We start from the raw sequence: 12772 nt of genomic DNA, 5'->3' as shown, positions 1-12772 counted from the left end.
AAACAATTACTTATTCGATTGTTACCCCCAATGTAATATCATAACACACATTAACAATATACTTCAGAGGGAGGGCATTGTGTCAAGTTTTATTTCCTAGAAAACTTACAGAAACTTCATTGAGATTAAAGGACTGTGACCGTGGCTTAAAATACCCGAAAAGCTAAACAATAATAACGTATAATGAAAGAAATGGAAAACATAGAAAAGGCGTACGGTAACTTATGTAGGGGCTTCGCAGACTTACAAAAGTTTATAAAAGGGGTCTGTTACCACAAAATGGTAGAGAACCACTGACCTAGGTGCATAGCGCTGAAAGTTATAACTCTGATTTAGCAAATATTCACTTCACCAAATTTAAAACAAGTTTTGCCATAACTTGTCTACCTTTGCAGAAATGATATTTCCCATTATGGCTTTTAACTAACGTGGGCAACATATCAAGTTTTGGTTCTATACTTGCTTTTTATTCAGTCAAAATGTTTACTTACAAAATAGTCAGCAAGATATTTTATTATTGCGCTATGTAAATTATAAAACAACAACATTAACAACTTCTATAACTGTTTATGAAACTAGGAATTTTCTATTTCGTTGTAAACTGATTAGTAAGATGTCAACGAAAAGTCGATTTGTTCACTTATTTCATAAATTTTTATTCGCAAAGTATATTGTTCCCTTAGCAGCTCAACAAATTCAATTTCTCAGTTATAATGTTGGAAAAGCTTACTTACCACGCTTTATATGTGTCAAAAACTAAGCATATTGTGTAACACACTGTAGGCTATGTGATTCTACTCTACATGCAACAACCATCACATTGAACCTAAATTGCTTTTGTTCAGTTACCTCCGAAATTAACCTTTAAATACCTTCAACAGAGCCTCGCTTGTTCGCACCAACAAACAGGAACTAGTATTGTGATCGTTACGCTCCTGTTGTGCCAAAATAGAGGACAAAGGCTTTTCGTTGAATGTATCAAATACCTCTGCCAAAGCGGAGGATGCTTATACGTCTCAAGTTCCAGCAGGTTTTCAATGTTTTTATAGGCACTAACCAACAACTGCTCAAAATTTCTGCAATTAGGCTATGTTTTTCTAACCGTGGTAAAGCCAAAAACGAATATTTAGGGTTAAGGGTTGAAAATAGTTCAACAAAAAAGTTACAAAATCATTTAAAATACCTAACAATGCACCAACCAACAAAGTATACCACTTCTGAACAATGCCAAACTTCAGGAGGATGCCAAACATCAGTACACTTTCTTGGCCAAACAGTAGGAACAAACCAGCGTTAGACAGAAAAAGGAACTGTAACGTTATAAAATGTGACCGTTGTTGCTTAATCCAAGATAGCCTATATGGTATAGTCTGGTCTAGGCCTATATTTGGATCTTACATAACTAACATCGGAAGCTTTAACACAATATCAACACCATAGATAGTGTAGACCAGTGGTTCCCAACCTTTCGTGGACCGTGGCCCCCTAAAAGTATCTTTTGGGCTTCGTGCCACCCCCAAATAGTATGTGAAATAGTCGATTAAATTAGGGAATAAAGTTAAAAAGATAATGGCTTTTAGTGGGTGTTTCTGGTGAATCTACACCCGTGGCCCCCGAAACACAGCTCTAGTGTAGGCCTACATAGCGCCACAAAATTGGCACAGAAAAATGCGTTTTTTGCAAGAACTAAAAATCACATTAAAAATGCGCACATAAATATTAATAGAATGATACTTACCACTCGAATTTCAAACAAAATGTGACTTGTGAAAACCGCAGCCCCTGTTGGTGAATAATAACTGATTAGTACTGACCTGAACACTCTTGCCCTCAATTATAAGCATTGTGCTATATAAGCTGTTAACATACCAAAACAAGTAAGTAATATATTTTTATTATTGCACCATTACAAATCAATCACAAAAGAATTTCTATAACTCATCACGAAATTTGGATTTTTGTATTACATTGTGTACTGAATTATAAGATGCCAATGAAAAGTCAATTTGTTCATTTATTTCAGAAATTTTGATTCGCAAAGCCTTTTGTTCCTTCAGCAGCTCAAACTTGCTCTTTTCAACATTTTTGTCTCGATTTGCTCTTGATAGTGACTTCAAATTGCACTGATTGTGATGCAATAATCTCATTGCATTCTTTTTCATTTCTTCCAAGTTTTGAATTGTTAACTGCTGGTCATTCAGTCTGGAAGAAAACTTCAAAATAATTTGAAAATTAATCTGTTACATATTAATAACTAATAAAATTACATAATTAATGAAAACCAATCAACAATCTTTGATTTTAGCCTCTCAGAAATCTCGTTATAAATTCTACCACCACAAATTGTGCATAACACTGCAATGACAATCCATTCTATTTTACCTTGATCATAATTCCTTTGCCAGATTCCTAACCAATGACCGTAAAAAATGTTTTTAAAGGAAGCTATTTATAATTTTACTTCAAAACATTAGAATAAATATAAACAACTTATGTATTACAAACACAAATAAATGCGGACATATAAAATCATATTTTTTCAGATTTTATTTGAATAAGATGAGGAATTTGGGTGTTTATTTGAATAAGATGAAGAATTTAGGCAAATTTAAAATATACACAAAAGAGGCTTGTAAAACACTTAAAGTGCACAGTCGGTTTTATTTCAGATTACCTTTGAGACAACTCTGTGTGTTTGCAAACAGCAAAAGTTTCAACTGAACCAGCTTCTTTTGATGTACATTGTTTGAGAATAAGTTCTGCTTTTGTGTTTGGCGAGGAATGACGAAGTATAAAATCGACCAAATTTGGAAGATTCATTTGTGATGAATGTGAAAACAGTACAGAGTCAAAAGTTCTGAAAAAGTAAAACGTTACAAAATTCAAATTTGACTTCCTTCTTTAAAAAGAGATATAGGCAAGATAGACCAGTGGTTAATGGTTAACCCATTAAAACAAAGATTTTGAACACAAAATTACCCCTAAATTTTCATATAAGACCAATACATTTAGGCCTACTTATATAATCCCTCTATTTATCAACTCATGATAAGGAACCATGAACCTTTTATTAATAAACAAATAATGCTGTATGAAACTTTGTGGTTTCAAAGTGCTGACAAACAAAAACTTGAACAGTTTGAAAAGGCAACAAAAAAATGTATATACCTGTTTCCAGGAAATAAAAATAATGATGGTATCACAGTAGGTCGGAATGAAACAGAGAGTTGGTTTGAATGCTCATCATTTATTTGAAGAATTTGTATGTTTTTCATGTTTGGAAAATGCATTTTAAATGACAACAGTGTTTGGAAATAAATTGAACAAAAACCACACCAAGAGGATTGATAAAATAGCAAAACATCCTGAAAAATATGAAAAAGGTTATTATAAAACACCCAGAAATATGGTTTTAACAATGATAAAGAATACAAACAGTTTTCTTAACAGACTTTAACATATTGACTCTAACTCCACAATTTAAATCACAGAAGAACCTTTCACAAAAAGAAAAATGTCAAAGAAAATACCTTTGTGCTGTTTAGAACCATATGGTTGAACTTTGAGGAGTGAACGTTTGGAATTTCAAGTATGTCCTCCCTTAAAGAATCAGGTGGTTCTTCTTTTGAGGACTGAATCTTAGTTCTTGTTGGAAGCTCATGGTTTGTAAAATTTAAAATGAAGTTTTCTGTCACACATAAAGTACACTTAAGACTTTGTTTTCCAAAACGGTGTAGCTGCAGCGCGTCTACCATCTTTCCACCAATTGTGCCCTTAACTTCATCGCGCTTTATAACGTCTCAACGTTGCGCAGCTATTTTTTGGTGAATATTTTAGTGCTATTGTGCTGCTACGATTTGCCCAGCGAAATAAACTCAACTCAATGTGAAAAGAATATGCAGTTCTGAATTTAAATAAACAAAAATGAAACTAAAAGCTATGCATAAAGATAAAAACCTACAGAGGACATACTGTTGCACAACAAAAAACACAATAGTATAAAAGTTAGAGACAAGAAAAAGTTGTTTAAAAACTTAATTACAATTTTGTATTTAGTTTGTTACTAGAAAATAACTGACCAAGGTTTAATAAGGTCATCTCCTGTGTCATTGTGTATTCCACTTCACTTTCCAAATCAACAATCACAACATTTTCATTTCCATTCAAACCCAAGTTTTTTGCAATTGCAGAAAATTCATTCATGTTTATTGCAACAAACCCAAGAGTTTGGTTGGTTTTACATGCTAGGCCTGTTATAGATCTAATCTTCAGGTTTTTATTTAAATTTGATCGACAGCGAATTTCAATTCTTGTTCTTCTTGTGTCATACAGTGGCAGTGTGACAAAACAATGCTTGTGCAATAGTTGAGACAAACTAGAATGTTTATTAATAAAGGAATGAATCAGATTTTCTGCCAAAGCAGGAAAAACTTGCAAGGAATCATCTTTGGCACAAATGCTGCAAATTTGTTCGTTAACCCTGATTGATCGACATATTGATGGATCAAAACAACCTTGATTGTATTGCAAAGCCACTTTTTCAATCTGAAAAAACAAACAAACACAGTTTTACCCGAACGTGGCAATATCTTACTACGAAACTGACATGTGCAGCATATGAGGCAGGCAACGGGGCTTGTGATTCGACTTTTGACTGGCTCACCACGGAGCCTGGGTAGCTCAGTTGGTGGAGCACGAGTCCTGGAAAGACTCCTGTCGTGGGTTCGAATTTCACTCTAGCCTATGCCTTGACAAGTGTGAAAATACTTGGTGACTGGCTGATTCGGTATAACACTTTTAATGGACCTGGCATACTATAAGTTTAAACTAAAGATATGTTTTGTGTTTTACAAAGTGTTTGCAGTAAACGGAAAAAGAGCATTAAAATAGCACTGTCACACTTACTGCTAAAGTTTGATTGTGTTGTGACACAAATGATAACAAGGTTGCTCCATCTCGTAGAATTTTATATAGTGTGTTGGACTTTAAACTGGGTGACAGGATTTTAGAAACAATCTGTTAAAAAAGCAAAAAAATGTACAAATGCACCCCTTTATACTATGAACAAACTTTGTATAAATACCATTTCATTTCCCTTTTCCACCCAAGATAACCCTTGATCTATAGTTACTTTTAAAATGTCCAAGTCATCTACTGCTATTAAATCTCCATATAATCTGTCATACTTTTTTAACTGTCCAGTTTTTATGCCTAATTGTTTGGCCAACAAAGAACTGGTAACAATTCCAAAGGCAACATCATTGTTTGGATCTAAAAAATACAATTCTTTACAGTTAGTGACACATTACACCATAAACTATCAGATTTTTAGTCTTCAAAAAAGGCTGTACTAGTTGCATTCAGTGTTATTACCCTGATGAAGGCGACCTGTATAGGACGTCGAAACGTCCGCCAGAAGAGGTCTATAAACTATAGACTGTATATAACAGTATTTATTAGTTTTTATGGACCCTATCACAAAATAATCTATTTAATAGCATTCAGTACTATTGAGAACACATACAATCTGCATAGGTCGAATTTTTTGTCACTATTAAGTACTAGTATTGTTGGTTAGGTGATCTACAGTTACCATGCCAAGTTATTTTAAACCCAAAATACTTTTAGTCTGAGATTGTAGACACACAACTGTGAAGAAGGCAAACATTAGGTAAATAACTTTGGAACAGATATATTTACTTACAGAAGCGTAGTGAAGCAATCGATAAACCAATATATTTTGCAAGCAGGTCTGTATGGATGGGCAAAGGAAAGTAACCAATCACTGAAAACTGAAACAAAAAAGATTTGATTTAAAAAAAAGAGTTTACTCTACAACGCAACTGTTTTTAACTCCACTATTACACAATAAATGAAATACAGGTTTAAAAGATAAACAATGTTTCTATACAAAACGCGACAACAGCTGACAATCACCTGAGATGCCTTAAAAAATTTATCAACTGCATGCGAGGTACCAAGATAAGCACATGAGCTTAATCCTTTTTGTAAAAATTCAGACAAATAATCACTTGTGAATGGACCTGAATAGTGCACTGCAGTTTTGGATCTATAACAAAAGGAGTTTTAACAACTAAAGCACACAAGGCCCTATTAAGGTTGGTTTACATACAGTTTATGGTGAAAAAATATTTGTGGAAAATAGTGAATTTCATTTGAGCCTCTACACTCTCCTCTGTCCCACCAACAGTTGACAGCAATAAAAGAAATCTACAAGAAATAGAAAAAAAAAGTATGCAAAAAAGTATAAACACAGCAATAAAGTGGGTTTTGAGATGATTACAGAATCAAAAACATATATTAACATTAGGTACACAATGCATGAGTTTTAAATATTCTCAGCAAAATGATCAAACCCTGACGATGACAAAAATACTGTTGAAACGCTGTGATGTTTTATGATGTAATGATGCAAATACTGGTTTTGCTCAGTATATTACCATTGTTTTTATAAGCAAAACATGAAATTTGTAGTGTACAGCATTATAGTTTCACTACATTGATGACTTATTTTCAAGTTTTAGATAATTTATTATACAAACCTGTTTTTGATACTCTTGGGCAACTTTTGAGAAATGTTTCAGGGCTTTGATAGACTTAACACACCAGGGAGCATAATAAATGACAAGAGATACTTCTGTAGAACTTAGAAGCCAATTTCGCTCAACCAAACTCCCTGAGAAAACATCATTGACATACGGAGATGAACAAATCTGTTTTGGAACTGGTGCAGGTCTTGTATTAGAAGCTCCCCCAATACTAGATTAATAATGATTGGTTTAGCCACTGTTTTTATTTGGTTTGATATTATTTCTATGTTCCTATATCTTATTGGGTGAAAACCAACATAAGTAAAACCAAAAAAACTTGGATTTATTTCGATGTTAGTTCTTCATCAAATAGTTATCAAGTGTGCAAATCCAATTAGTAGGTAAAAGAAATGCTCATTGCAGTTGAATAAAAAGTCAATTAAGTATAATTTAGAAATATATTAAAAGTTGTTTATTGCATAAATCTAATACATAAAATGTTGCAGATATTCTACATGCAGTGCCACTTAGTTGCTGTGTCTTGGCAAAAAAACAAGCAAGTTCGAAAGTAGTTTACAAAATCGCCAATTCCAATGAATACGTCTTACCTTGAAAAGGCACGAATAAAAAACAGAAGAAAACACAAAATTAAGACAAATAATTGAGGGTGGCGTTTCATGATTAGGATTAATTTTGCAATGTGCTCCTTCATTGCTAAATTGTACAAACAAAACTACGCCTAAAGTGTGTTAAAAACTCCATTGTTGTCTTGCATCAATTGCCAACAGCGTTCCAATTGTGGCGCATGAAGGACAGGTACATATTGTTGACGTGTTGAAAATTCCCTCAAATGAAAACTATCAAATTATCCAATACCACAGAATTTTGGTTCTAAATTGGTTTCTGTTTTATCACGTACAATGCGCAAATACAGTAACAAATTTTAATTAAAAAAATATATTTTATTTTTTAATATAGTTTTCAATACAACTAGTGCTTGTTTAAAGCCGAATTTGTAAAACCGATGCAAACGAGATAGACGAGTGGTCTCCCACTAGTCCTGTTTTAGTTTTGCCGCCGAAAACAAACAAGCAAGTCAGGTGAAAAATTAGGTCGAGTCAATTAAGTCAGAGCTTCCCAACCTTTTCCAGCTCACGGCCCACTTTTAAACATTTTTTTTGGCGGACCACTGTTTTAACACGGTGTGCTTTTGTCTCCCATTCTTTTCCTGCCTTTATGAAACCGTATTTGATGTATTCTGGGTCCAAATGAAGCTGACAAAGTGAGTTCTAGCATAACGATTTTACAACTAATTCAAGTACTGCTGTGACGCAACTTTTGCAGTTTAAGTACTGTTGTGACGCGATAATTGCAATTTGTGTGTGTAATAAAAGCATTGTTTAACTTATACGGCTTTCATGGTGTGTAATATGTTTTTTTTTTTGATAATATAGTTAAACTTGGAAGTACATTCACACGAACTCAAACTGTGTAACTTTTTTAACTTCTGTATTGATATGATAATAGTTTGAAAAGTTTAGCGACCCACCAGAAAGACTGTCACGGCCCACCGGTTGAGAAGCGCTGAAATGCTGAATTAAGTGATTATTTGACAAAATGTGTAAATAGTTAGTTGTTATTGTTGTTGTTTACTAACGAACAAGCACTTTTGGCCAGTCTTTAACTATGGTTTTATACAGGAAAACTTTATTGGAAGGTTTTTTTTAGGAGAAATTGTTGTTTCATATTTTTCAAACCAAAAACATTTCTTGGTTTAATAATAAATGAAAGTGTTTTTTATAGGTGTTGCAAAGGGCTGCTTTATACCAAAATATACTTAATTTAAAAACGGAAAATGGTTACTGAAAATCTTAGCAGGATTCTTAAACAAGTTCCAAAACTTGAGTTAATGACAATTCTTTCCAAGTGGGGAAAAATCCCATCATGGAAGATTAATGATAACAGGCAAAAGCATGATGTTATCAAACAAGTCTGTCATATGGCACAGGTAATATGTTGGTTCTTTATCTGTTTTTAGTTTTGTTATTGCTGGTTTTTACAAGATGAACAATTTCTTGGAAGTGAAAATATATGAATTTTTATGTTTGTAAACTTGGAATAAAAAAGTAAGATACTGTTGGTTTTGTAATAACCGCATTTATATTTGGGATGTTTTGTGTGCAAATTAGAGTTCCTTTGAGAATTTCTCGAGAAATCTTGAAAAAAAAACGAGTCTCGATTCTCGAGAAATAAATTCAAATTTCTCTAGGAAAATTACGTCACATATCTTAAACAAAAAGTAAATGTGACACCTCTTATTACGTGTAATTTTTGTTTCAACTCGCCTCTAGAGCGGACTGGGCACAGAACTTTCTTGTTTTGTTTCCGAAACAGCGATTTTAAGCGTGCGTTGACGCTAAAACTTTCACCTTTCCCAGGCAGTAGTCACCCTTGGTTGCGTTAGATCTATAACAGTCGCTTCGTTTTTTGCACGTTTGATAGAGAACCACTACTTACAAAAAAACGTACAATCGGAAACTTTTTTGTTTGTTTTTGTGAGAAAATCGGCTTAAATAAAAATTTGAGACTCTCGAGATTTTCGAGAAATGGATTTTCAATTTCTCGGGGAACCCTAGTGCAAATATGAAATAAGTATTTGTTTTAATAAAAAAAACTGTTTTGTATGTGTTTCATGTGTTGTTGTACTTACAAAAGTGTTTGTTGTTGTTATTAGGGTGCCAAAATAACCGTTGAGGATGTATACAGGCTTGATCTTTTGGGTAAGTAGGTTTTGTTTTAATGCATTTTATTGCAATGTACAATGATTTGTCTTATTGTTTTCATTTGTGCACTAATATCTTTATTTCTTGGCACTGTAAACAAAACAAATAAATATAATATTTAATAATAAAATGTGTACCAGTAATTTAGGAATCATTTTATCAGAAACAAATTGTACATTTTTGGCATAAAAACTTTTTTTACAGTAACCATGAACAAGAAAGCAAGAAAATTATGGAAGGCGTATGAGATGAAAAACTCAGATGGAACAACCAAACTGAGTGATACAGATTTTGAAGCCTCAACTTTCGAGAAACGTCTTCAGCAGCAAATTGCTGTAACCTTGGCTTGTGTAAGTTCAAAAAATGTTAAATAAAGCTCTGTGGTAGCTTGTAGAAATATAACAGAAATTTGGTAAATATAAGAAAAGTGTTAGAATCTGTAATAATGCCATTTTATTGTAATATTAAAATGCAGTGCAAAGTTACTGAGTTGTCCAAACACCCTGTTTTTTTACTGGATTTGCTGTGTATTTAAAATTAGTGGTGTTTGCAACTCTTAACTAAACAAAGAAAACAAGGGACCAAATTTTGTTCGCTTAGTTCTGATAATGTAATGTTCAGTAGTAATGGGACGATACCAGGTTTTGAAGCGAGTACCGAGTACGAGTACCACATGTATATACCTTCGATACCGAGTACTTAAGTGTAGTGTTGTACTTAGTTGTATTTCACTGGCTAATTTATCTGCCATGGTCGGGGTACAGGCGTGCACACACACATTCCGAAAAATGTAATCACCATGTGATAGCAAAAAACTATATATACGTAACCTAGCGGAACTTTTATATTGGCAAAAAGTTGCCTGTATTCTTATGGTGTAAATCGGCCTTCGGTACTCGCACGTTGGTATCGAAAACTGAGACAAAATATTTCGATACCGAGTACGAGTATCGATACAGAGTACCGGGTACTCGTCCCATCACTAATGTTCAGTAATCAGTATAAAACATTGATGTTAAATAGTCTATTTTGATTTGTGCAAAGTTCAAACAATTATTTACCTGCTGAAGAGGAGTTTCTTGCCTAAACAATCATTACACTTTTTAGAGTGTTGTTGTATTGGAACATAATCATGCCATATGGGGTCGTTTGAGTTCACCGTCCTCTTCACGTCCCATTTACTTCATCCATTTTCCACTGTCCTCTTTTGTTTTGGTTGCCAAGCCATCTTCACGACTTTTTGCCACATTAACTAAAGTAAGTAAATGTAAATATGAAAAACGCTGAAATGTATGTACACTCAGTGGTCTAATGAAGTGGCAGGGATGTTGGCATTTGTAAATAGGAAATGTATCTGATTTAAGTCATGTTGCTTGTGTAATAAGAACACTTGCATATACATCTTTTTGATCAGTGAAACTAGGTTTGTTTTCATGTTTAATGCAAAAGTGTCAATAAAATATCATAAAAATAGAACCTCCAAGTGTAAATGACAGGATAGGTAAGGTATTTTTGTATTGAATTGAATAGGATTATTTCCACATACCACACTATTCTAGATTGTCCAATTTCTGGGTAGGCAACATATAGTATGTCCAACTTATTCATTTTAATTTTACTGAGAAAAAACTAATTTGCTAACACGTAGCTTATAGGATGTTGTGGTACATGAACTGTATATGTTCCATTTAAAAATAAACTGTAATTTTGTTTATTCAGGAGTTAAAACAAGTCCTAGGCTACAACGAAATTCATCCTCTGAATCTGGAGTCATTGCACCCTGAATCTCTTGCCCAAATTCTACTGCATAATCGTAACAAAAATAACAACTACACATATGACAAAAAGTATTATTGTCCAAAGTTGAGAGCTGGTAAGTAATTGTTTTGGTCCAAAAAGTATATTATAAATATATAAGCGGCCTGGCATACTAAAATAATATTTGAGTAGGTCGTGATGGCTAGTCTACATGTACACTTCAGGACTAATCACACTTATGAACTTATGTTCATCTTAGCTGATATATATTATGCACCTTTAACAATTAGATGTGCATGTGTTTTCAACATTAATACGAAAACTAATATAATATTGACAAAAGTTAGCGATGAGGTTTAAACATAAGACAAGGAGCCTTTCCTGGGCTGGCACTTTACCAATTGAGCTACACACACTCAGTGGTATGCTTTGTTGAAATAAATCACATAACGTATGTTCAACCTGTTTTTAGCTGATGAAAATCTTGGTGATGCATACGATGAGCGAATAAATGTTTGCCACTCGATGTCGCGCAGAAGAAACCGCGAACTTGTTAATCAACAGTTTGGCAAAGATGCTGCTCCTGTATTGAGCAAATTGGAAATAACAGTAAGAGTTTAATTGCTTTACATGCTTATTGTTATATTAAACACTTTCTGAAGATTCAAAATCTAAACTACGTTAATCCTGTGTGTTAGGATAAAGTTTATGTATTTTACTATTTCGTAACTATTAATTAAACAATTTAGCAAAGGCATCATTGCAGGCAATAATTGTGCCATAAAAATATGCATGCAGACATGGGATAAAGTTGCCTATCCCTACACTGATGTCCATTATTTTGTATTTACTTATTTATGTTTGGTAACCAAATTGGTTCATGATTTGTCTGTATTATGTAGTTATTAGGAGATATAGGTAACCTTTTCTACTTGAATGCCAATTTTTGTGGTGTTGAGCACCAATAAGGAATAGACAAAGCTTGTGGGGTAGACATTTTTGTAGCTTGGATGCACAATTTAAGAACTGTGGTTATAAGCAATGTACCCAAAATACACAAATTAATTGCTCATTTTCCTGCAGACAGTTACAAAATTTCGTGGACGGCGTTTTATTCCAAACCTACCACATGATGTGACCATACATTGTCAAACCACATTAAAAGGTCCAAATGTCATTGAAGGATTAAGGACAGTTGCTCAGCAAAATCTTACATCGAGTAGACTGCCAAGATTTTTGACCAATGTCTCTAATACCGGAAAACAGTTTTTAAAAATCACCGAACAAATGTCGACTGGGAATCGATCTTCTGCATGAATTTTAAGCACTATTTTTGTCATTTAAACTTTTAGCGGCGTTTTTTTACCATTTCACGATTTTGCAATAGTCTGCCAAAATATATTTTTCTAAAAATAAATGGGAACTTATGTTTTGCACTAAATATTTTGTCCCTTATTATTTTGTTGTGTTTAAAATTGTCTGTGTTTTGTTGTTGCCGCTTAAGCAAGAAAATAAAATAAAAGTTTTCTTCATACACTTTCCAGATGAACCAAATTAGAGTCATTTAAAGATATGTCAGCAGCAGAAATGGAAGAAATATTCTTGACAAAAAAAAATATCAACAGCTAGTTTTGTGCCCCTAAAATGCAAGCGCAATATATTTGATGAATTCTATGCAGT

General features: G+C 33.4%; 2 protein-coding genes across 5 annotated transcripts; one reads left to right on the top strand and one right to left on the bottom strand.

Annotated features, from left to right (window-relative positions):
• Window positions 1–1878: 1878 nt before the first annotated feature.
• Window positions 1879–7391, bottom strand: LOC145218919 (thioredoxin domain-containing protein 11-like). 4 transcript variants are annotated; one of them, XM_080086334.1, is made up of 13 exons: window positions 7160–7391; window positions 6564–6780; window positions 6134–6231; window positions 5938–6070; window positions 5705–5792; window positions 5084–5271; window positions 4906–5016; window positions 4080–4545; window positions 3531–3688; window positions 3169–3365; window positions 2675–2857; window positions 2383–2409; window positions 2138–2202 (listed from the first exon to the last, which is right to left on the bottom strand). In XM_080086334.1, exons 1-12 carry the CDS (start codon window positions 7261–7263, stop codon window positions 2388–2390), a joined length of 1965 nt encoding a protein of 654 aa, XP_079942460.1. In that variant the 5' UTR covers window positions 7264–7391; the 3' UTR covers window positions 2138–2202; window positions 2383–2387. The 4 variants fall into 4 exon arrangements, with proteins under 4 accessions (XP_079942454.1, XP_079942460.1, XP_079942478.1 ...); XM_080086341.1 differs by having other exon boundaries at window positions 2169–2213; XM_080086328.1 differs by lacking the exon at window positions 2383–2409 and having other exon boundaries at window positions 1879–2202.
• Window positions 7392–7661: 270 nt separating this feature from the next.
• Window positions 7662–12628, top strand: LOC145232080 (centromere protein N-like). The gene is made up of 8 exons (XM_080096590.1): window positions 7662–7833; window positions 8355–8559; window positions 9286–9331; window positions 9539–9684; window positions 10442–10591; window positions 11054–11207; window positions 11565–11701; window positions 12176–12628. Exons 2-8 carry the CDS (start codon window positions 8407–8409, stop codon window positions 12407–12409), a joined length of 1020 nt encoding a protein of 339 aa, XP_079952716.1. The 5' UTR covers window positions 7662–7833; window positions 8355–8406; the 3' UTR covers window positions 12410–12628.
• Window positions 12629–12772: the final 144 nt, after the last annotated feature.

The sequence above is a fragment of the Phallusia mammillata genome, chromosome 1 (assembly GCF_965637545.1).
Source record: "Phallusia mammillata chromosome 1, kaPhaMamm4.hap1.1, whole genome shotgun sequence".
NCBI classification, from domain to species: Eukaryota; Metazoa; Chordata; class Ascidiacea; order Phlebobranchia; family Ascidiidae; genus Phallusia; species Phallusia mammillata.
This window is presented reverse-complemented; position numbering and strand designations above follow the sequence as displayed.